The following is a 24,581-nucleotide window of genomic DNA, read 5'->3' as shown; positions in this document are numbered from 1 at the left end:
GAAACTATAAAATCTACCACTAGTTGATTTCAATTTTACATTCAATTATACATTTTCAATTTGACATTAAATCCTTACATGTGTGACCCCAATGCTTAGGTAAAGGTGATCAAACAACTTCTACATAAATAAAGTAACACTTAAATTTAAGAACTTAAGTATCTAATCATGACATAAATATTTTTCTATTTCAATCCCTGACGAATATTTTCCAACGGACTTTCCACAAAAACAGACAAATTGGAAATACCTTATGTCGGTAACTGAAATATTAAAAGCATTACTATGGCTGTAATTATTAACTGGCTTCAGAGCAAATGATCTATTTCTATTGTATTTCTACAGATACAGATAATAAATGCAATCATCTAATTAAGCCTCATTGCTTATCTTTCTTTCATAATCTTATTATGCAGGAATTTGTGCCACATGTTTTCAATTCAGCTAATTTTACTTTGCTTCAAGTGAATTCTACTGGATGTGGCAAGAAAAGCAAACAATTGAAAAGTAAGGACAGCTTCAGAAGGGAAGGCTATACTGTACCCTATCAAATGCTCAATCATAAAAAATTTTTTCATTTTAGTTCTCTATCTGAAATTCTACCAATTAAAGACCCACAAGGACTCCAGTTACCAAGACAGTAATGAATTAAATAAACATTTCTGAGGTAGCACAGGAAAGTTTTTTATGGTATTCCTATGTGAATCCATGTCCTGAGTTACAGGCTTGCTAATACAACTTTAATTACTTTAAAAAAAACAAAAATAAAACCTTAATTTAAAATAAGCAGTATTCAAAAACTAAACTGTTTAATCAAATTCAGACTCTACTTTTTCTAAAGAATAATATTAAGGTTAAGACTGTAAACAGTCACTGTTTATAATCTTATATAAAGAACCAATTTTGAATTAATATAAAATTTAATCTAAAGATATTTAATATCACATACTGTAGTTCTTCATAACAGTAATGATTTTTCTTCATAGACACATTGTAGGCAAAACTATAAATCATAAGCTATCATTTCACTTTACTATTACACAAAAGTAAAAAAAACACAATGGCAATACCAGCTGAAGTGATACTTTCTTCCAAGTTGCACAATGATTTTATCTGAGAGCCTAACCAAACACAGAGCTCTGAAAATTCAGGTGAAGACAGTCCACCCTCTGCTGCCTTGGTAAGGGCTTGCTCTTCTAACAGTGGTCCCTTATACCTAGAAAGGAAGACATAAAAGGTTTACAAAAAACAAACAACTGATAGTACTCTATATTAAGGCCTGCTGACTATTTTTGCAAATAAAGTTTTAGTGTAACACAGCCAATAAATATATCCATTCACAGACTGTCTCTGGCTGCTTTCACACTGCAATTGCAGAGTTGATAATATGGTCAGCAAAGCCTATCATTTTTATTATTGTGTCTGTTATAGACAAAGTTTGCCAATTTCTGCCCTATATAATTGACATCTGGCTTTTTTCCTTTATCATTCCTTAGTAAAATTATCAACCAATTTTAAGATAAATATTACAACACGAAGTCAAATAGAGCAGAGTCTAATAACCATATACTAGTAACAAAAATAAGAAAAAAGAACAGATGCAAATTTTAAATTAAAAAATTAAAGCTGAGGGACGCCTGGGTGGCTCAGTCAGTTAAGCATCTGTCTTCGGCTCAGGTCGTAATCCCAGGGTCCTGGAATCGAGTTCCATATCGCACTCCTTGCTCAGCAGGGAGTCTGCTTCTCCCTCCGCCTGCTGCTCCCCCTGCTTGTGCGTGCTCTCTGACAAATAAATAAATAAAATCTTAAAAAAAAATTCCTTTCCATGTGATGAAACTACCTACTCAATATACTGATAAACATTTGTTTCATTTTGCTTTCAACTTTTAGCAATTTTTCTTTGTTTTGATTTTTTAATTTTGCTTTATAATTATGTAAAACATTAACATTGTTTCAAAGTATAATTTAAAAACAAGGTACATTCAAACAAATTTAGCTTGCAATCTTAATCTTGTTCCCTCTACTCTGTTGCCCCCCGCCCCCACAGGTAACCATGTTTATTAGTTTGGGGTTGGCATTCATGTTTTTAAATATAAACATACATATACTTCTTTTTTTAGATAGTCTACTATACACTGTTCTTTCTATTCCTTGCTTTCAACAATACACATTCACATTACACACATACATTTACATATACAGCAGACCCCTGAACAACACAGGGGTTAGGGGTGTCAATCCCCACGTAGTCGCCAATCTGCATATAACTCTTGACTCCTGAAAAACTTACCTACTAATATCCTACTGCTGCCTGGAAGCTTTACCGATTATATAAATAGCCAATTAACACATACTTTGTATATGTACTATAGACTGTATTCTTAACGATAAACTAAAGAAAATCATAAAAGAGTTTTACAGTACTGTACATGTTTACTGAAAAAAGTCCACATACAAATGGACCCACATGGTTGAAACCCATGTTGTTCAAGGGTCAACTGTACTGGAGATCAGCAGAGACACTACTCAATTATTTTATAGGTGTACAGTACTCCACTGTCTGGAGTATTATGCCCCTAGTGAAGGATATTTGGGTTATTTGCAGTGTTTTGCTTTTATAAAAAAAAATCTGGCAAATTTTTGCCAGCTTGTACCTGAGATAGATTTCTAGAGGTGGGACTGTTGGGTCAAAGAGTAAATGGATATGTAACTTTGCTAGATACTATTAAATACTCCTCTACAGGGGTTGTACCATCAAGATGTAAGAGTACCCATTCCCCCATAACTGACCAAAGTCGTCAAACATTTAGACTTTTGACCATCTCGTATCTCAGTATAGTTTTAATTTACATTTCTCTTAAGAGCAAAGCTGTACTTCTTTTCATATGTTTAAAGACCACTTGCACTCCTTTTTCTCTGAATTCTCTTGTCATAGCTCATGAAAGGGGAGTATTTTCAAATCCTCATTTCGCAGGTAAATTAAGGCTTAATGAGGTTAAGATACCTGCCCTAAGTAGCAGGCTAGGCACAGTAAAAAAGGCATGCACAGATAGATACAGATATAGCTAGAGATACTGATAATTATATTAATTCACTTAGTCTTCACAGCAATGCTCTGAAGTCGGCATGATCTTAATTCTGCAGGATCAGAAGACAGTAACTAGGTGATGACACTAGGATTTAAATCCAGAGTTGAACCCACACACTCCATACGAACTCCAATTTCTGTCTATGCTAATAAGGAAAGTTAAGCAAATAACCTGGCCAGATGACACAGCCAGGTAAAGGGAAAGCTGGTTCTAGACTACTGTCTCTGCTCCTACGGGCAAGACTGATTCTTCTATATGTTACCTTTCCTCCATATCTTACAGTGCCTCTTACTGAGATTTAATAGTAAATATCGGTCTTTCCGCCGACTTGCTTTCATCTCTACAGTAAAGAAATAATCATAAACTCTTGAATAAATTTAATTAATTCATGTCATTGGTGATAAGTTATTTTTAACTGAAATGCCAATTATATAATTCAATAAAATTTTTCAAATCACCAAAAATACTGAATTTAGAAGGGAAAAAACCCCCACAAACCTTAATGCCTCAGCTCATCACATCAGGTAAAAATAAAAAGAAGAAAAAATGCATTTAACAAAATTGAACATCTAATAACAACCACCATTATAATGGCAACTAACACCAGAAACTGCTCTTACACTAGGCCAGTGCTGGGTGCTTTATGTATATTACCTCACTTAATTGCCACAATATCCTATAAGATAGGGATTATTATTATGTTCTTAGTTCATTCTAGGTATTTATATTTAATTAGGAAAGCGCTACTCTTATTCCAAACACTGGGGACACCTCCCCTAGGCCTGGACTGCCCCAGGGCCATCTATATAAGAACCACAGCTGCTGGTCTGACACCGCTTCAAGCTCTCAGTGATCCAAATCTTCAATCCACTAGGGCTATTGGCAAACCCCCCCCCCCAAAGACACAGCTGGTGCCTAATTTATCTTCTCTTTTCCATCAGCCAACATACAAAATGACACCCTTTCCTTCCCCCTGTCATTTATACACCCTACCGGCTTGCCTCTGATCCAGCTCTCCACTTTCTGACCCAAACTCTTCTGCTATGTTTCATCTATAAACAACAACTTTCCTAGACTGATAATCAGAAAGATCACCCCTACCACCTCTAGCTTTTGTGATTTTACTCTCCGAAGTTCTTCAACGGCAGATGGTAGGGTTTTTTGCCCTCCTTGCTTCCCAGAACAGCATCCTCATCACTGCTCCCCCACCATCTTATAAATACCTCCTTCTCTCTTTAGCTCAGGCCAGTCAAATTTGCCATTCTCCCTCCTGTGGTTTCACCTATTAATTCATTGGACACTCCCCAAAATTCCCTGTGCTCAGTTTTCCTCTCCATTCCTATTTCTGCCATTTGCCTGTATACATACCCTATGCAATACCCTGAGCTCTCAATTCCTGAAATTCCTCTTTTTCAGACCTTTGCCACGACATGTCAGTGAGGCACCCCTTAGATCTCGCCATGACTGGGAACTACTCTACCTCTGAAATCACTAAATCAAACATGTCACTCCCCGACCACAACCTACTACCTATCCTTTCAGCTTGCTCTTTTGACCACTCACCTATCCTTGGATCTCATCTCTACCTCCGTTCCATTGGTCACTCCATATTCTCTCTCCCTGCTGTCTTCATTTTCTTCCCTTTCCAATTTAGATTCCAAGGTGTATCATTTCATTTTGGTGCTCAATAAACACTTACTGAAGAAATGAATCCTTCATACCATCATCCCCTTCAGCTCTAATATCCAATCACTAAGTTCGACAGTGTGCAATTTTTTCCATATCCACTTCCACTGAGTAGTCATCGATTCTTGCCCTGACTACTAAATTCTCCAAACCATTTCCATCTTACCGAAGTAACTTTTCAAACTAAACATCTGATCTCTCCCTTTTTTATTTAAAATCCTTTAATCATGCCCCACTGCTGTTATGACAAAGAACAAAATCCACAAGGCAGCCTAAAAGGTGCTGCATGCCTTGGTCCTCCCCTAACTCTTCCATCAAATCTTCCACAGTCTTGGCCATGCTCTCTGCTCACCAGCCACATGGGCCTCCTTCCAGTTATTCTCATACAGCAAGGTCCTTTCCACTTTAAGAGCTTCCATATTTTGTTCTCACTTTAAGGACACCCTCATCCTTCTTTCCTATCAACCTCACCTCGTTTACTCTTGTCCACCTCCTGCTGTCCTATCCTCACAGAGGTCCTCCTGTCATGTCATGTCACCCTGCTCTTTTCCTTTAAAGAGCTTATTACGATTTATGATGTTTGTGTGATCACGTCTGTTTCTCCACTGGACTGTAAGCTTCACAGGTACAGGGATCAATTCTATTTTGCTCAGCAACGACTTCTCAGAACAGTGTTCACATACAGTTGTGCTCAATAAATAACTGAAATAAACTTCCTTCCATAATGCTGATTCTCAACTAGGCTGTGAAGCTCTTTAAAAATATGTATGGGGGGCGCCTGGGTGGCACAGCGGTTGAGCGTCTGCCTTCGGCTCAGGGCGTGATCCGGCGTTATGGGATCGAGCCCCACATCAGGCTCCTCCGCTATGAGCCTGCTTCTTCCTCTCCCACTCCCCCTGCTTGTGTTCCCTCTCTCGCTGGCTGTCTCTATCTCTGTCGAATAAATAAATAAAATCTTTAAAAAAAAAATATGTATGCCACACTGCACCCTTGAAGATCATGATCCAGTCGATACGGTACAGAACAGACTGGAACACTTTATTTCACAAGCTCCATACATGACTCTGATGCAAAACCAGGGCTGAGATCCACTCCACAAAATCATACGATGGTCAGAACTAAAAAAAGACTTCTGAAATCATGTGCTCCAGCCTCCTCTTTTCAGATGAGGAAACAAAGTTATTCCCACCGTTTCATGTATATCACTGAACTCTTCTTTCACATAGATTTTCCTTTTTATTTCCTCCCTTTAATTTCCAATTTTACCTGACAATCTAAAGTACTTTCACTAATATCCTAAATGTTTCATTTGCAACAGAAAATGCATTACTCACAATGTTAGAACAGTGTTCAATTACAACCACATATTTTAAGTAAATACTACTTTCCACATTTCATTATCATTGTAAGAAAAATCAAACTTCAAAATTTTGTCCTCAGTTACTCCAGGAAAAATCGATTCTGAAGATACCAACTGTTTTACTTTCCATATTGGATCATCTGAAACTAATTTTCCTTGGTAAAAAAGCAAGATTATAGCAAAGTTCATTTTTCAAAACACCTATAATAGAAACAAATTCGGGGCACCTGAGTGGCACAGTTGGTTAAGCATCTAACTCCTGGTTTCGGCTAACGTGGTGACCTCAGGGTCATGAGATTGAGCCCCTCAGGAGGGTTTGTGCTCAGGGCACTGTCTGCTTAAGTTTCTCTCTCCCTCTCCCTCTGCTTCTCTACCACCACCCCCTCTAAAATAAATAAATAAATAAATAAATAAATAAATAAATAAATAAATAAATAAATAAATCTTTTTTTGGGGGGGGACAAATTCAAGTAATGAAGGAAGAGAAAAAAGCACTGACTTTCTCTTTTTCATAAACTATTTACTGAATCATATTATTTTTACCTGGAGAACCTGGGATCTCAAACTATTTGGTATCTACCCACTTCTAAGTATTTTAACTTGTTTTGCTTACCTCCTTAACCAAGTTAAGTGGTAATTTCCAAGAGATTTCACAGAATAAAAATGTCCCTTAAATAATCACTGGCTCAGTTATTTCATTTGACAAACCTTTATCCTGGATCTATTTACTAAATGCAAGGCTCTGTAACATCGCAAAGTAGGTATTACTGGGGTCCAAAAGAAGCAACTGATAGAAGAGCCAAACGCAGCTGTAGAAAAAAATAAAGTGGGGTGGGGGTTTCAAGTTTCACAATAGAACTGCAAAGGCACAGCCTATCCCATTCAAGAAACTCCAGCATGCGGCAAGGCAAACAATTGTGCTGATGGCTCCAATCTCTTTAAGTAACGTGTATTTTTTCATCCTAAACTATCTGGCCCTACGTCTATCTCTATGCACGCTCTTCTTTGAACTTCTCTTCATTCACCCATTCATTCAACCGTTATTTATTCTGCCAGACCCCACTGTAGGATGTTGCTGGGAACAAGTCAGGTAAGGCACCTTATTTCCTGGAGTTGCGGGGTAGGGGGGCAGTGCAAGAGAGGATAAATAAATACAGGACAAGACAGTTTGGGATGACAACAGCTGTGAGTAAAAACAGGCTGGGGCTGAGGGAGACTACTTTGCATGAACTGATTCCCGGGCTTCGAAGTATTAACATCATTCCAGGAGTTCTCACAGCGCTTAGCATTCTGCGTTGTAAATGCCGGTAGACTCTTTGTAGCCCCCAACGACTATGTGAGCTACTAGCGATCTGAAAACTATTTTCTTCCTCTGCCTAGCACATAAATATACATTAATTAATGCACAGCACCACGGTAATGTGGTCAAGGAACAGATAAAACGGTTGAAATGAATGGACCCACACTTAACTTGGACACTTTGTCCAGTTAAGGAAGCAAGAAATTCGCTCCCGAGCGAATTTAAGCCACAGGTTGTACATGACAGGTGACAACAGTCCCCAGCCACAGTCGGGGTTCCAGCATCCCCCAACCCCGGGCGCGACAACTACGTCAACAAAAACAGCACCCGCAGGGCAGGGACACACTCCCCCGAAGCGCTGGTGCCAGCCCGGCTGCTTCGCGCCAACGCCGCGGCTCTCGGCTACGGAGTTTCGAGGCCAGGAGTTTGGAAAAGGGGGCCACGCGCCCCAGCTCTCCGGCCCTGCTCCACCCCCCAAACGGATTTCTCTCCCGCCTCCCTCTTAACTCCGTCGGCGCCGGCGGGAGCGCGGCGGGGAAGGAGGCCTCCACCGAGATGCCGGAGCCCCGCGAAGGCCCACGGAGAGGAGACCGCGGAGCCAAGCGGAGAAGGAGCTTACGTTTTCAGGGGAAGGGCGTCCCCGGGAATACTCACCCCAACGCCTCCAGGGTGTCCAGCACGTCCCCCTCCATCGTAGGTTCGGGACCCGACTCCGGCCCTCTCATGGTCCTTCGGCCCAAAGCTGTTCAGCGCTCTAAGAAGCCCGCCGGAAACCTGCGTCACGGCGCCAAGGTTCCGGGCGGAGTCTCAGCCGGGACTGCCTAGGAGCGCCTCTGACCGGGGGCGTAACCGTTCCGGCCCGAGGCAATCGCCTCGCAGGAACGAAAACCGCTTTAGATACCAATGCGAGGTTGTTAAGACAACAGTATATTATAGTAATAAAAAGGTTTCTTTGTGCTGGGTCTTGTCTGTGTGTTGAAATCAATCTTAGTAAACACCGTGATTCTACCCAAGTTGTTCTCAACCTATCAGGCTCGGGACCTCCCTTTTAAAAACAGAAGTCCTGAAATGAAACCATCATCTTGGGCTAAAATTGGTACATAATACTATATATCTACACAATTGCATGGCAGTGCTCCAACTTAAATAAAGGGGAAGTAATGGATGACAATATTGTTACTGTGAAACGTAGATCAACGAAGTGATAGATCGGGTGCTTGCACCTATGTGTGGAGTCCTCTTAAACACACATACAGACTTTGTATTGCTGACGGAGTGTAGGGGAGTTGTATAAGAAACAAAAATACCACAGGCAGAGTAGGGTAGTTGATGTGATTTTCCAAAGTTGTGACTAACTCTCCATAAAGTTCCAAACAAAACAGTATTCCTCTGTGTACTACTCATGGAAAATTCAGACTTTATCTAAACCATGCAAAAAATATTTTAGGGTTCATATGTAAAAGAGTCAGACAGTTTTAGCACTGGGCACCTGGGTGGCTCAGCCGGTTAAGGGTGGGACTCTTGATTTGGGCTCAGGTCAGGATCTCAGGGTCTTGAGATCCAGACCCGTGTAGGGCTCTGCCTTGGGCGTGGAGCCCGCTTAAGATTCTCTGTCTCTCCGCCTCTTCCCCCCGCCTTCCCTCTCAAAACAAATCAAAACAAAACAAAAACCAGCTACATCACCTACATGAATATCCAGTGAGACTACAGAAAGCTATGCAGAAACACAACTATTGGCCCTTGTAAGGTACTGTACCCTCCCTTGCAGAATATAGCATCCCTTGCCCCAGTTCAGTAACAGTAATGCCCTCACCTATTATTGCTACATATAAAAAGCTTACCCATAAAATTATAAAACTCTGAGGGATGCTTACCCATAAATTTGAATCCATTCTATAATGACTGCTCTACCATATATCCCAGGCTTAAATATAAAATTATTTGCAGTTTAATGTATCTGAATTCATCTCTAAACCAAAGAGAGAGAATGTATGTTGAGTGGTTACTGCCTCCTTCAAACAGTTGCAGAATCATAGGAAGTACTATTCTTAGTAATCTTGGCAAAAAAAGTCTTTACAAACATCAAATAGAAATGAGGTAACTGGGGGCGCCTGGGTGGCACAGCGGTTAAGCGTCTGCCTTCGGCTCAGGGCGTGATCCCGGCATTATGGGATCGAGCCCCACATCAGGCTCCTCTGCTATGAGCCTGCTTCTTCCTCTCCCACTCCCCTTGCTTGTGTTCCCTCTCTCGCTGGCTGTCTCTATCTCTGTCGAATAAACAAATAAAAATCTTTAAAAAAAAAAAAAGAAATGAGGTAACTGTTCTTCATTAATGTTGATCTTGAGTGTTCTGCGATTTTTTCTTAAAACAGCAAAACTGAGGCACAGAAAAAAAGATAAAAATACAAGAAAAAAAAGCATGACAGATATGTGGGAAAGATAAAAGGGCAGATGCTAGAAGAGATTCTAGACTCAGTCTAAGAAGAAAAGAGATCACATTAAATGTAAATATTAGAAATGAAAAAAAAGACTGAAAATTAATTATCCAAGTGTGAATCTCGAGAAGCTGAAAAACAAAGCAAATTAAATACCAGAAAACAAACAGGTAGAAATAACAAAGAGACATCTGTAGCAGACAGAATTGAAATGGGAAAAAAGAGAAAATTAAATCAAATTTGCATCTTTTTTTGCAAAAACTAATATCAACAAACCTTTAGTCAAGTTAATAAAGAAAATAAAAGATGACACAATCAATATTCAAAATGAAAAAGGGGACATCGTTACTGTTCATGAGACATTAGACAGTTAATAAGAGGATGTTAGGAACTTTATGCAATAAATTTGAAAATTTAGATGAAACTGACACATTTCCTTGAGAGACAATTTAACAGAAATAAGTAAAAACTTAAATATGAATGATTTCCGATCTATTAAAGAAATCAAGTTACTAATTAAAGTTCACCCATGAAGAATACTTCAAGCCTGGATTGCTTTCCTGATGAATATCTCCAAACATTTAAGACAGAAAGAACACCTATCTTATACAAGCTTTTCCAGAGACTAGAAGAACATAGAGCATTTTGCAATGTTTCTTATGAGGACAAAATTACCTTAACACAGACATAATAAGGACATTACTAAAAAGAAAATCTGGGGTCGACTGGGTGGCTCAGTCGTTTAAGCGACAAACTCTTGATTTCGGCTCAGGTCATGATCTCAGGGTCGTGAGATGGAGCCCCACATCAGATTCGGTGTCTCTCCCCTCCCCTCTGCCCCTCCCCCAACTCCATGCACTCACTTGTGCGCGTGCGCTCTCTCCTTCTAAGTAAATAAATCTGAAAGAGAGAGAGGGAAAGAAAGGAAAGAGGGAGAGAGGGAGGGAGAGAGAAAGAGAAAGAGAGAAAGAGAAAGAGAGAGAGAGAGAAAGAAAGAGATAAAGGAGAGAGAGAGAAAGAAAAAGAAAGAAAAAGAGAAAGAAAAAGAGAAAGAAAAAGAGAAAGAAAAAGAAAGAAAGAAAGAAAGAAAGAAGGAAAATCTGTAGACCAATTGCTCTTCCTAACAGAGAGCTGCACTTAGTCATTCAGGTAGGCTCAAGTCATTATCATAGCTTAAATCTTTACAATACATGTGCCGGGCCAGCGGGATAACCAAATCTTGACTTGTACCTCATGCTACACACAAAAACCAGATGGACTGTAGGTACAAATTAAAAGATTACACAAAGTTTCTAGAAAATAACATAAAATGCCTTCATGTACTTGTGATAGGCAAAGATTTCTCAAGCCTATTGATTAAAGCTTTTGTGTCTGTCTTGGGAAATTTTTGCCTAATTCTACAGGATGTGAAGATACTCTACATTACATGGTCCACTTGGTCTTTATTAAGTTCGAAAAAATACCCCATTACAAAATTGAGAAGATAAGCTACACAAGTGAGGGAAGATATCTGCAATACATACATTTGGTGGGCTTTGATATTCAGATTCTGTAAAGAAATTCTTCAAATCACTTAAAAAGTCAGACAACTCAAAGGGACAAGTGGTCAAAAGACGTGAAAAGGTACTTCACAAAAGAGTGTGCAAATGATCGGTAACTATATGCAATAGTGCCCAGCCTCACTGTCGGTAAATAACGCAGATTAAAACAATACTGTCTGCATCCGTAGAGATCTCTATGGACAATCTCTGAGTACACAGAAAATGGTTAGAATTAGACACACACCCACACTGATGATATCTAGTGTCAGCAAGAATGTAAAAACTAGAACTCTCATACAATGGGGATGTAAACTTGCGAGGGGTCAGTGAATTAAACGGTATTTGTTAAAGTTAAATCTATACAATCCTTGTGGCCCAGCACCAACAGCCACGTACATGAATGCTCAGAACACTACTATTCATAGCAGCCAAAGACTGGAAACAATCCAGAGGGGTCCCGAAAGGGTTGCCAACAAGGGCCCCTAGGGTTGGCTTTTTATAGAAAGCTAACCAGGGTTGCATGTGCTCCTTCTTTTCACTACATCTGTATCTTTGGGGTAAATGCCTAACAGTGCAATTGCTGGGTCGTAGGGTAGCTCTGTTTTTAACATCTTTTAAAATGGGTAAAAGATGAAATACTCCTCAGCCATCGAAAGAAAGAAAGAAAGAAAGAAAGAAAGAAAGAAAGAAAGAAAGAAAGAGAAAGAAAAGAAAGAAAAAGCAAGAAAGCAAAGAAAGCAAGAAAGCAAGAAAGAAAAAGAAAAAAAAATTTGCCATTTGCAACAACGTGGATGGTACTAGAGGGTATTATGTTAAGCAAAATAAGTCAATTAGAGAAAGACAATTATCATATGATCTCACTGATATGTGGAATTTAAGAAACAACACAGAATCATAGGGGAATAGAAGAAAAAATGAAACAATATGAAACCAGAGAGGGAGACAAACCATAAGAGACTCTTAATCTCAGGAAACAAACTGAGGGTTCCTGGAGGAGAAGGGGGTGGGGAGATGGTGTGGCTGGGTGATGGACATTGGGGTGGGTATGTGTTGTGGTAAGCACTGTGTGTTGTGTAAGACCAATGTGTCACAGACCTGTACCCCTGAAACAAATAACACACTATACGTTAATAATAAAAAGAAAGAACTATAAAGGAAAATTTCAGTAAAAGTTCATTTGACAACCAAAAAAAAAAAAAAAAATTTTAGGCCCCAAATTATGATCACATCCCTTAGATAAGATCCCCAATTACCAATTTTGTCAAATAGATCAGTGGCTATCTTGATCTTATTTAATTGATCACAAATGTCCCCTATTAATTGGGCCACCTGGCAGGAGATAACTGTAATGTTAAAACACATATGAAGAAATTTTTCACACCCCAAATGGTGTAGCAATTGTAGACAGTCAATAGTGGTTCTCATCCTTCTCTGAATTTATTTAACTCTTGGCTGAGTGAATTTATGCCTGGGAAATATCATTTAGAGGCCTGCTGAACAAGCATACTGTCTCACTTATTTTATATTGCAGTCCTAACGTAAGTCCCGGAAGTCCCACAGCGAGCTTTGAGGCTCTTTTAACCAGGAGGGCTGTTGTACGCTTGGTTAAAGCATTTGTTTGCAATTTACGTCAGTAGACATGGCTTCTAGAATCAAAGGATATGAGGGATGAAACCATCAAGAAGCCCTCTTTGTTTGAGGTCCAGTCTTAACAATATCCTAATTAGAAGGAATCACTGGCAAATGGGAGGAGACTTGTCTCAGGAGATAAGGGTATCCCAAAGTGCATCATCCAATCTAATTATAAAGAAAGCGGGGCCATCCATTATCTCCATGGGTTACGCTCTGGCTTTTAAAGAGCGATTTCATCATCCCAGCCGCATAGAATTGGTCAAGGTGATAGCTAAGTTATGTAATTGTTGGGAAATCTATGCCATTTCCCAGTTGTTCAAGTAATCATATGCCCATGGGGTCCTGTCATCCCCACAGAATGATAAGCAAGGAGATTGTCTGTACATGAGCTATTGTGGTAATTTTTCTGAAGTTTACCTCAAGTTGTCTAGCTTAGGTAAACAACATTCAAAGACAATCAGAACTAAAATTTAGCATCCACAAAGTATGGTATTGAAACATTTTCTCTATAATAACCCTCATTTCCAGAGACAGCCAAATAAGACTACGGTGTTTGAAAAACAAGTCCAGTTTTAACAAACGGCATAATTATTTGCATAAGCTCAGCAAGAACGATTGATCACATAGCTCTTTTAGAAACTGCTTTGCTGGAACTTCTTATAAGGAATCTCCAGGTCGAACTTTTAGTAGCTTCTCCAGGCCAGAAGCCAAGCCAAGTAGTTGTCATCAGACATGCCTGCAAACCTGTAGATTGGGTGGATTCCTCTTCCCGAGGTCCCCAGTACATCCTGAGGTTCCTGCACCTGCCAGGAAGTAACATTCTTTACTCACCTGGTGAGGCTGCTGGGAACTCTGTAAGCCAGGTATCAGGCCAACAGTTCCAAGGGGCTTTATGGCTCCAGGTTTCATAAAGTCAACCTTAGTTCCTGAAAGCTGTTTGGTCATATCTGAGTCTATGCATGTCTCTCAAATATGACATTCCAGTCAAAGCCTTGGTAAAATAACCAATGTTTCCGATGATGTCCTGTTACAAGGAGAACAGATTCTTATTGAACTTATGCAAATGACTATGATTCCCATGGAAGAAAGCTTACTGAGACCTTTTGAATTTTAGAGGGTTTAGGGAGAGAAAAAAGTTAAATGCTTTAATTTGTTTACAAATGAATATTTTATCATACTTTTGTAAGTCATAGATATCTTAAGAGAAAGTTTCCTTAATCTGGGAGAGCAAACATTAGAGAATCAGTGTTTCAACCAAGAGTTACAAAAAACTATAATCTTTTTTTTTTCCCAGTTCACTTAGTCCCATGTTACTCTTCTTGTTTAAAATGCAACTTGAGGGGCGCCTGGGTGGCTCAGTCGTTAAGCGTCTGCCTTCGGCTCAGGGCGTGATCCCGGCGTTCTGGGATCGAGTCCCACATCAGGCTCCTCCGCTAAGAGCCTGCTTCTTCCTCTCCTACTCCCCCTGCTGTGTTCCCTCTCTCACTGGCTGTCTCTGTCAAATAAATAAATAAAATCTTTAAAAAATATATTTAAAAAAAATAAATAAAATGCAACTTGATGTAGTTTTGAAAGTTTTTACCCATCTCAGTTTTGATCTTACAGATATTGAATAACTGCATTTGTCCTAAAAGTCCTTTTTATGAACCTCCTTGAAGATGAAACTCGTTTTGCAAGAGAATAAGAACAATGATCAATGACAAAAACTCAGAGATGGACATTATTAATGATAGGTGAGTTCATTATGATGCAATTGACAAGGAAACTCAGTTGTTTCTGTGTCATGTAACACTTCAGTGGCCAGAATAGCAGTGCTGATGACCTACCAGGACGTAACACACCAAACAAACCAACCTAATTAGTCAACGGGCCTTTGTTCACAATTTAAATCTTGGGTAAGTTTGTTAAGACATTAGAAAGTTTTATTAAAGCACATGCCGAAATAGTATTAGGGATTGTCAAAGACCTGATAAAGGCAAAACATAGAAACTTTTTTTTCTGGGCAGGCGAAAAGAAAACAGCTGTTGACATTTTATCAAGAGCACCAACAATTCAAGAAAACGCCGTCTTTTTAACAGAGAAATAGCAGACTTTCGATCTTAAACCAATGTTCTTGTAAAATCCCTTGATTTTAATGTTAATCCGTCCTGACCACACCTAAAATTCCTTTCCAAAGATTTGCCTCCACAAACCTTCTACAACTTTCTTTTGCATTCAGATTTTGTCCCAAGTCATTTCTCTGCAACCAACCAGTCTCATTTAGGACAAAATTGCTTTCTTTTACCTTCAACAAAAACGTATTCCCATTCCTTTTATCTTTCTTACACATCTCCTACTTTTCTACATACAGAGTTGCCGAATTTTGCGCTTTTAGAAATCTTCGTCTCCGGTGAAGACTAAGTAATAACCGATTGTGAACCGTCACACCGGAACTCCTTACATGGCAAATTTATGAACTGGTTAAGCACAAAGCATGTTTACCCGCAGATTTAAATACCCTTAGTTTCTTTGCCATAAGTAGTCAAAAGCACAAGCCTACGTCCAGTAATCATGATTTAGTACCTTATCCTATTTGGAAAAGACCTAGATGTGCAATGCATTTAATCCTGAAGACTCTGAAAACTATTTTAACAATGTCATATGAAAACTTTGATTGGACAGACAACCATCATTTTAGCCATCTTTTTGCTAACAAATTGCAACAGAGATAATACAAGCTTATTCGATCTGCAGCAAACCTTGGCAAAATAAAATTTCACATTTAATGCTGATAACTTTAAAGCCATGTCCATCTTAAATAGACAACAAACTTAATTTAAATACCAACTTATGTTCCACCTGGGTCCACTTTTTAAAAAGTCAGTTTGTTCCCCATTATCAATTTTTACCTGAGACCCTGGAGGGGAAATCTGAAGTGAGCAGTGTACTTGGCCCCAGCCAAGGTACAGAACAGCAGGGGGTGGGGCAGACAGAAGAGGCAGAGTGCTGCCAGAAGACAGAGAAAAAGGGTTCCCAGTTCTAAAGCTCAGACACTTGGACAGACGAGTAGACACCATGCTTTTCCACCAACAAGCGGGATTAGGCAGTCCATGTCAGGCTGGAGAAGGCAGGGAACTTCCCCGAAACAAAGGGAGTTTTGGCAGCTGCTTGGGAATATTCCTTGAAGTCCCTGTCCTGAGGTGGAGTAACCACAGTTGGCTCCAATTATAGCCATTAGCCCAGGAAATGAGTGAGGGAGAAGCCCCCACATCTATTAGGAGGAACAGTGAGAGAGTCAGCATCCCCTTTGCTTGGGATGGCCTGTGCTTCCTCCAGCAACCTGGGTTTATTTGGAGGAGGCCTATTTAGACGATTATCCAATATGTCAGGAGGGAATTTACTAGCCAACGTGTTTGGGTAAACGCATTCTGCAAGAGGCCTTTGCATCGGGGTCCTGACTGAGAGCCCTGAAAGCCTGGATGGATCTAGGGTACCTCAGTCTATCCACCCTGTTTCCTGCAGGAGACACCTGATCCCACTGTGGCCATGCAGTGAGCGTTACAGGAGCTCAATCCTTTTCTAAATTTGCAATCCAAATTGTTTCCAGTGGGTTAAAAGTCACCCCAAGGGAGAGTCCTTGGGAACTGAAGAGACCATGCCTTGCCTCGAAGGCCACGCCTTATTTTACCTTGCCTTGGAGAACCTACCGTGTTTAACCCATGGAAAACAGTAGAAAGTTTTCAAGGGGAAATTACCCAATTTTGCAGTACCCAATCCAGAGGAGTCCCCATGGAGAATGGTTTGTTTCCCATCTCGCGATTCCGGTAGGAGTTAGCCCGTACCTGCTGTAGAGAGGTGACTATGAGATGTCCCTACATGTCAGCTCTCCCTTGTGAACAAAGGCATCCCGTGGTTTCCTCCCCAGGGTGAAAGAGTGGCCTAACGTCTAACGTTGAGGAGGGCTCAGGCCAGCGGGAGTAGCCACTCTTACCCGTCCGTCACCTGATCTTCCTTTTCTCCCCTGGACCCCACCCCCACCCCAAAAAATCTGGCCCAATCATAAAGGCTTATCAAGGTTAACAGCTTAAACTTTGACCCAATTATGTTCCCTCACCTTACCCCCAGGCGCTTTTTCTGTCCATATACCTGAGATCCCATCTGCAAGCATTGCCCTGTTGAGGGGTACAGACCCCGACATTTACCATCATCATCATTTCTTATTTCTGTTGCTGAAACAAGAAAGCCTCAATTATATGACCCATTAAAGTCGCAGTCGCTAATGCAACCAATCGAGGAAATGGCTGGGGGGTTGTGATTCCCTCCTTAATGCCCAAAGTATTGCAAGGGGAGTAAATACCCAGAAATATTTGGTTCCCTCCAACTTCACATGTAAAGAGATAGTTCTCATCCTGCTTGCCGATAACTTAGGTTTAATCAGGGCCAGGGATGAAAACCTAAGGGGCATCTAACAGAAAAACATGTCCTAGCAGGGAGCAGAAATGAGGAAAAGATTCTCCTCCTAAGTTCTAATGAAAGACATCTTTAAATGAAAAAGCCTTGTAGCTACATAGGCAACACTTCCTGAAATGAGTCCCCGATTAAACCGGCATAGTGATCCGCGGAGATTTAAAGGGCCCTACTATAGGCAAAGTCCTGGGGGGAGAAAGCCATTGAAGAAAAGCCAGTGAACTGAAAGCAGAACTGGGTAGAGTTAGACCAACATGCCCTTCTTTTGAGGAAGGGGGATTGACCAAACCTTTGTCCAGGAGCCTGTCACCTGAATCTTAAGACCGGCAGCCACACTATTTGCCTTGAACTGGCTGACAGGTGCCTGATTTTGCTGTTGATGAGAGGAGACGATCCAAGGGAGAGACGTCTCCTAGGAAAGAAGAGTCTGCTTTTACTCACCCTTCTGTGGAAGTGATCCCAGGTTTCGGCACCAAATGAAGTGGGAGAGCTAGGTTCTTGTCTCGTGGAGTCGAAGAATCGATCTCGCAGACAATGAAGAGTAAAGTGAGAGAGGGTTATTAAATGAAGATACAGAAAAAGCTCTCAAGAGTGAGAGGGGTCCCAACAGGGTTGCCCTAAAGTAACTATTATTTGCCTCCAAGTCCATGGGCATGAGGAGCCCAAATTTTAATGAGTTAATTGCTACCCTCAGTCAACGGCCTCCCACCCTGGGAGCCAGGGTCCCTAAGAGCCTATGGTTGAGGAAACGCTAAGCACAAATTCTGTAAGTATGTCTTTGGGAGTGCTGGTCAGGGAGCCAACCTACTTTCCCCCCTTAGTCCCTGCCCATGTACTCTAGCTGATGGGTGCACCACTACACATCAGTTGTTGGTTCAACCTCATATACCTTTTACTGGAAACCAGCACGTCAGCCTGCAGGATGTAGAGCCTAAGCTCACTGGTATTCAGTAGACCATTTTGCCATTCTATCAGGACAGCTGCTTCTCATCAGGTACGCGGCAGGTAGCACCGCAAACACTTCGGTGTTTCACTAATTGTCTCACCGTCTTTGCCGTAAAACATGCCCCTTATCAAGACAATATTGTCATATTAATAATTATTATTAATTAAGAATGTAAGTCATTCTGTGAAGTATCTGTTAACTAAATTGAATTCTAATAAAGAACTTTTTAAAACTAGGATGCCTTCATGGATAAAAATAAAAAGACCCAACTATATGCTGCCTACGAGAGACTCACGTCAGACTGAAAGACACACAGATTTAAAGTAAAAGGATGGAACTAATATTACACTGCATGTTAACTAACTGGAATTTAAATAAAAACAAAAAAAAGTAAGAGGACGGAAAAGGTATTACATGCAAATGGAAATGAAAAGAAAGTGGGTAGTAATACTTATACAGACAAAATAGACTTTTTTTTCTTTAAAGATTTTTATTTATTTACTCAACAGAGAGAGAGGCAGCAAAAGAGGGAACACAAGCGGGGGGAGTGGGAGAGGGAGAAGCAGGCTTCCCGCTGAGCAGGGAGCCCGATGTGGGGCTCGATCCCAGAACGCTGGGATCGTGACCTGAGCCAAATGCAGACACTTAATGACTGAGCCACCCAGGCGCCCCGACAAAATAGACTTTAAAACAAGGACAGTAAAAAGCGACAAAGAAGAATATTACATAATAATAAAGAGATCAATCCAACAGGACCATATAACAATTGTAAATGTCTAGGTACCCAACATAAGAGCACCTAGATATATAATACAAATATTAACACTAGGGGAGCACTTGAAAGTAGCAACATAACAGCAGGGGACTTAATTCTCCACATACATCAATGGATAGATCATCCAGACACGAAATCAATAATGAAAAAGTGGCTTTAATAACACATTAGGCGAGACGGACTTAATAGATATATATACAGAACATTCCACTCAAAAGTAGCAGAATGTATATTCAGGTGCACATGAAACATTTTCCAGGATAGATCATGTTAGGTCATGAAATATGTCTCAATAAATTTAAGAAGATAGAAATGATATCAAGGATTTTTTCTGACAACAGTATGAAACTAGAAATCAATTATAAGAAAAAACTGGAAAAAAAACACAAACACACGGAGGACAAACAACAAGCTAATAAGCAACCAAGGAGTTGAATGTGGAAATCAGAGAGGACATCAAAAAATACCTTGAGACAAATAAAAATGGAAACACGATGTTTCAAAGTCTCTGGGATGCAGCAGAATCCGTTCTAACAGAGAAGTTTATAGCAATACAGGCTTATCTCAAGAAATAAGAAAAGTCTGAAGTGTACAATCTAACCTCACGTGAAAGGTAATAGAAAAAGAACAAAACAACAAAAAATAAAATTAGGAGAAGGAAGGACAAAATAAAGATTAGAGCAGAAATAAATACAGAGTAAAAAAAAAAAAAGCCAACAATAGAAAAGATCAATGAAACCAGGAGTTGGTTCTTTGAAAATATAAACAAAATTGATAAACCTTTTGCCAGACCCATTAAAAAAAAGAGAGAGAAGGCCCAAGTAAGTAAAATCAGAACTGAAAGAGAAGTGAGAACCAGCACTGCTGGAATAAAGATTAGAAGAGACTACTATGAACAATTATATACCAACAAATTGGACAATCCAGGAGACATGGATAAATTCCTAGAAACATATGATCTTCCAAAACTGAATCAGGAAGAAATAAAAAATCTGAACAGACTGATTACAAGTAATGAAATTGAATCGGTAATCAACTGATTACTCAGAACCAACAGAAGTTCAGGATCGTAGAGCTTCACAGGTAAATTCTACCAAACATCTAAAGAAGAGTGAATGCCAAACCCTTTTAAACTATTTCAAAAAAAATTGACGGGGAAGAAATGTTTTCAAACTCATTCCACGAGGCCAGCATTACCCTGAAACCAAAACCAGACAAAGGTACTACAAAAGAGAATATTACAGGCTAATATCCCTGAAGAACATAGATGGAAATATCCTCAACAAAATATTAGCAAAACTAATTCAACAATACATTAAGAGGACCATACACCATGATCGAGTGGGCTTTATTCCAGGGATGCGAGGTGTTTCAATACTCACTAATCGATCAGTGTGGTATTCCATGTTAACAAAATGAAGGCTAAAAGTCATATCATATCAATAGATGCAGAAAAGGCATCTGAGAAAATTCAACATCCATTTATGATAAAAACTCTCATGAAGTGTATATAATGGAAACCACCTTAACATAAAGAAGGCCATAGATAACAATCCCACAACTAACATCATATTCAATGATAAAAAGCTGAAAGATTTTCTTCTAAAATCAGAAACAAGACGAGGATGCCGCTCTTGCCATCTTTATTCAACACAGTATTGAAAATCCTAGCTAGAGGAATCAGACAAGAAAAAGAAGTAAGAGCCGTCCGAATTGATAAGAAGCAAAACTGTCACTATGTGCAGATGACAGGATATCATAAATAGAAAAGCCTAAAGACTCCACCAAAAAACTACTAGAATGAAGGTATAGGACACAAAATTAACATACAGAAATTGGTTGTATTTCTGCACACTAAAATGAACTATCAGAAAGAGACGTTAACAAAATAATTCTATTTAAATTGCTCAAAAAGAATGAAATACCTAGAAATAACTTTAATCAAGGATGTGAAAAAAAAACTATTATCTGAACATTGTAAGACAATGATGAAAGAAATTAAAGATGACACAAATTAAAAGACATAACATGTTCATGCATTGGAAGAATTCAAGTTAAAATACCCACACTACTCCAAACAGTCTGCAGATTCGATGCAATCCCTACCAAAACTCCATTGACCTTTTTCACAGAAATAGAATAATAATCCCAAAATTTGTATGGAACCGAAAATGACCACAAATAACAAAAGAAATCATGACAGAGAAGAACAAAGCTGGACATATCATGCTCCATGATTTTATTTTATTTTTTTTAAAGATTTATTTATTCAAGAGCAGGAAGTGGAAGGGCAAGGGAGAGAGGGTCTTCAGCAGACTCCACACTGAGCATGGATCTCAATGCAGGGCTCGATCTCATGACCCTGAGATCACGACCTGAGCTGAAACCAAAAGCCTAACTGACTGTGCCACCCAGATGTCCCCATGCTTCATGATTTTAAACTGTACACAGATCAAAATAGTATGGTAGTGGAACAAAAACAGACACACAGATCAATAGAACATAATAGTCCAGAAATTAACCCACACTTACATGGTCAATTACCCTATGACAAAGGAGGCAATAATATAAAATGGAGAAAAAACAGTCTTTTTAATACATAGCTCTGGGAAAACTGGACACCTACATGCACAAGAATGAACCTGGACCACAGTCTTACATTGTAAACAAAAATAAACCCCAAATGGATTCAAGACCTAAATGTAAGATCTGAAACCATAAAACTCCTAAAAGCAACATAGGCAATACAGTCCTTGACACTGGTCTTAGCTATATTTTTTTCTGGATCTGTCTCCTCTGCAAAGGGCAACAAAAGCAAAAATAAACAAGTGGGCCTACCTCAAACTAAAAAGCTTTGCGCAGTGAAGGAAATCATCAATAAAATGAAAATGCAACGTACTGAGTAGGAGAAGATATTTGCAAATGATACATCTGATAAGGGGTTAATATTCAAAATACATAAAGAACTCACACCACTCAATGCCAACAAACAAACAATTCAATTTAAAAATGGGCACAGACTCTGAATAGACATTTTTTTCCAAAGAAGAAATATAGATGGCAAACCGGCAAATGAAAAGATACTCAAGATCACTAATCATCAGGGAAATAAAAATCCAAATCATAATGAGATAGCACCTCACACCTATTAGAATGGCTTTATTAAAAAAAGACAAGAGATCACAAGTGTTGGCAAAGATGTGGAGAAAAATGAATTCTTGTGCACTGTTGGTGGGAATGACAACTGGTACAGCCCCAACGGAAAACAGTATGGATGTTCCTTAAAAAGTTTAAAAATAGAACTACTATGTCATCCAGCAAGTCCAATTCTGGGTATTTATCCAAAGGAAATAAAAACACCAACTCAAAAAGATATCTGCACTCCCCTGTTCACTGCAGCATTATTTACAATAGTCAGGACATGAAAATAACTTAAATGCCCATTTCCGGATGAATGGATAAAGAAGATGGGGTATATACAATGAATTATTTTTCAGCCATAAAAAGAAGGAAGTCCTGCTATTTATGACAACAAGGATAGATTTTTAGGGCATTATGCTAAGTGAAATAGCTCAGAGAAAGACAAATATTGTATGATCTCACCTGTATGTGGAATATAACTTTTTTTTAATGAACTCATAGATACAGAGAATAGATTCATGGTTGCCAGAGGTGGGTGTTGGTGGGGGGCAGGGCAAAATAGGTCAAGGTGATGCAAAGGTATAAACTTCCAATTATAAAATGAATAATCCTGGAGATGTAATGTACAGCACGATGACTATAGTTAATAATACTGTGTTGTACATTTCAAAGTTGCTAAGAGAGTAAATCTTAAAAGTCCTCATCACAAGAAAAAAAAATTGTAACTATGTTTGGTGATGGAAGTTAACCAGACTCTTTATAGTAACTATTTCATGATATATACATATATTGAATCATTACATTGTACACCTGAAACTAACATGTCAATAAAAACAATTTTTAAATCAATTATATTTCTATAACAAGAATCAGAAATTAAAATTTAAAACTACCATTTGTATAGCATTAAAATATATAAAATATTTAGACAGAAATATGACAGAAGTATATAGATCTGTACATTAAAACTACAAAATATTTCCGACAGAAAATAAAGAAGACCTAAGTAAGTAGAAACAAATACTCTATTCAAGAGTTATAATACTCAATATCATTCATATGTTAATTCTCTCCAAATTGATCTGTACATTTAATACAATTTGAAGCAAAATCCCTGCAGGTGTTTTTGTTTAGAAGGTGATTATAAAATCCATACGAAGTACAAGGACCAATAGCCAAAACAACTTCAGAAAGAACACAGCTAATATAGCAACCAGACAGTGTGTCCAGTCTTACCACTCTTATTCAACATTGTACTGGAAGTCTTCGTAGAGCAATTAGACAAGAAATAACAGTTATCAACATTGGAAAGAAAGAAGTAGTCTCTATTTGCAGATCATGATTTTATAGATAGAAAAATCCTACGCCCAACCAAAAAACTGTTACAACTAATCAACAAATTCATAAAGTTGCAGGATACAAAATCCACATGCAAAAATATGTTGCATTTCTATACACTAATAATGTACTATCAGAAAATTAAGAAACAGTCTCATTTGCAATTGCTTCAAAAAGAATAAAATACCAAGGAATAAATTTCACCAAGGAAGTTTCTACTCTCAAAACCATAAGACACTAATGAAAGAAATAAAAGAAGACACAAATAAATGAAAAGGTATTCCATATTCATAGATTGGAAGAATTAATATTGTTAAAATGTTAATCACTACCGGGGCGCCTGGGTAGCGCAGTCGTTAAAGCGTCTGCCTTCGGCTCAGGGCGTGATCCTGGCGATCCGGGATCGAGTCCCACATCAGGCTCCTCCGCTGGGAGCCTGCTTCTTCCTCTCCCACTCCCCCTGCTGTGTTCCCTCTCTCGCTGGCTGTCTCTCTGTCACATAAATAAATAAAATCTTTTAAAAAAAAAAATGTTAATCACTACCAAAAGCCATCTATAGATTCAACACAAACTCTATCAAGATTCTCGTGGTATTTTTTACAAAAATAGGAAAAAGCCCTCCTAAAATGTATGGAACCACAAAAGACCCTGATATATAGTGATTTTTTTGGAAATCATGTCAAAAACACAAGCAACAAAATCAAAATTAAACAAGTGGGACTACCTCAAACTGCAAAGCTTCTCCACAGCAAAAGAAATCATCAACAAAGTGAAAAGATAACATATGGAATAGGAGAAGTTATTTGTGAACCATACACCTGATAAGGAGTTAATATCCAACATATATAAAGAACTCATATCATTCAACAGAAAAAAATCCTTTAAAAATGTG

At 39.0% G+C, this 24,581-nt stretch overlaps 1 protein-coding gene across 1 annotated transcript in view; it reads right to left on the bottom strand.

The window, feature by feature from the left end:
• The window catches only part of TSLIG3B (tRNA splicing ligase complex subunit 3B), a 34,581-nt gene extending 26,355 nt beyond the window's left edge, over positions 1-8,226 (bottom strand). Inside the window, exons 1-2 of the mRNA XM_045816079.2 lie at positions 8,090-8,226; positions 1,071-1,216 (exon numbers count right to left, since the gene is read on the bottom strand). Coding sequence (XP_045672035.1) covers positions 1,071-1,216; positions 8,090-8,160 — 217 coding nt within the window. The 5' untranslated portion in view covers positions 8,161-8,226. The remainder of the gene's footprint in view (positions 1-1,070; positions 1,217-8,089) is intronic.
• Positions 8,227-24,581: the final 16,355 nt, after the last annotated feature.

The sequence above is a fragment of the Ursus americanus genome, chromosome 36 (assembly GCF_024610735.1).
Source record: "Ursus americanus isolate L20-20 chromosome 36, mUrsAme1.1.p, whole genome shotgun sequence".
NCBI lineage: Eukaryota > Metazoa > Chordata > Mammalia > Carnivora > Ursidae > Ursus > Ursus americanus.
This window is presented reverse-complemented; position numbering and strand designations above follow the sequence as displayed.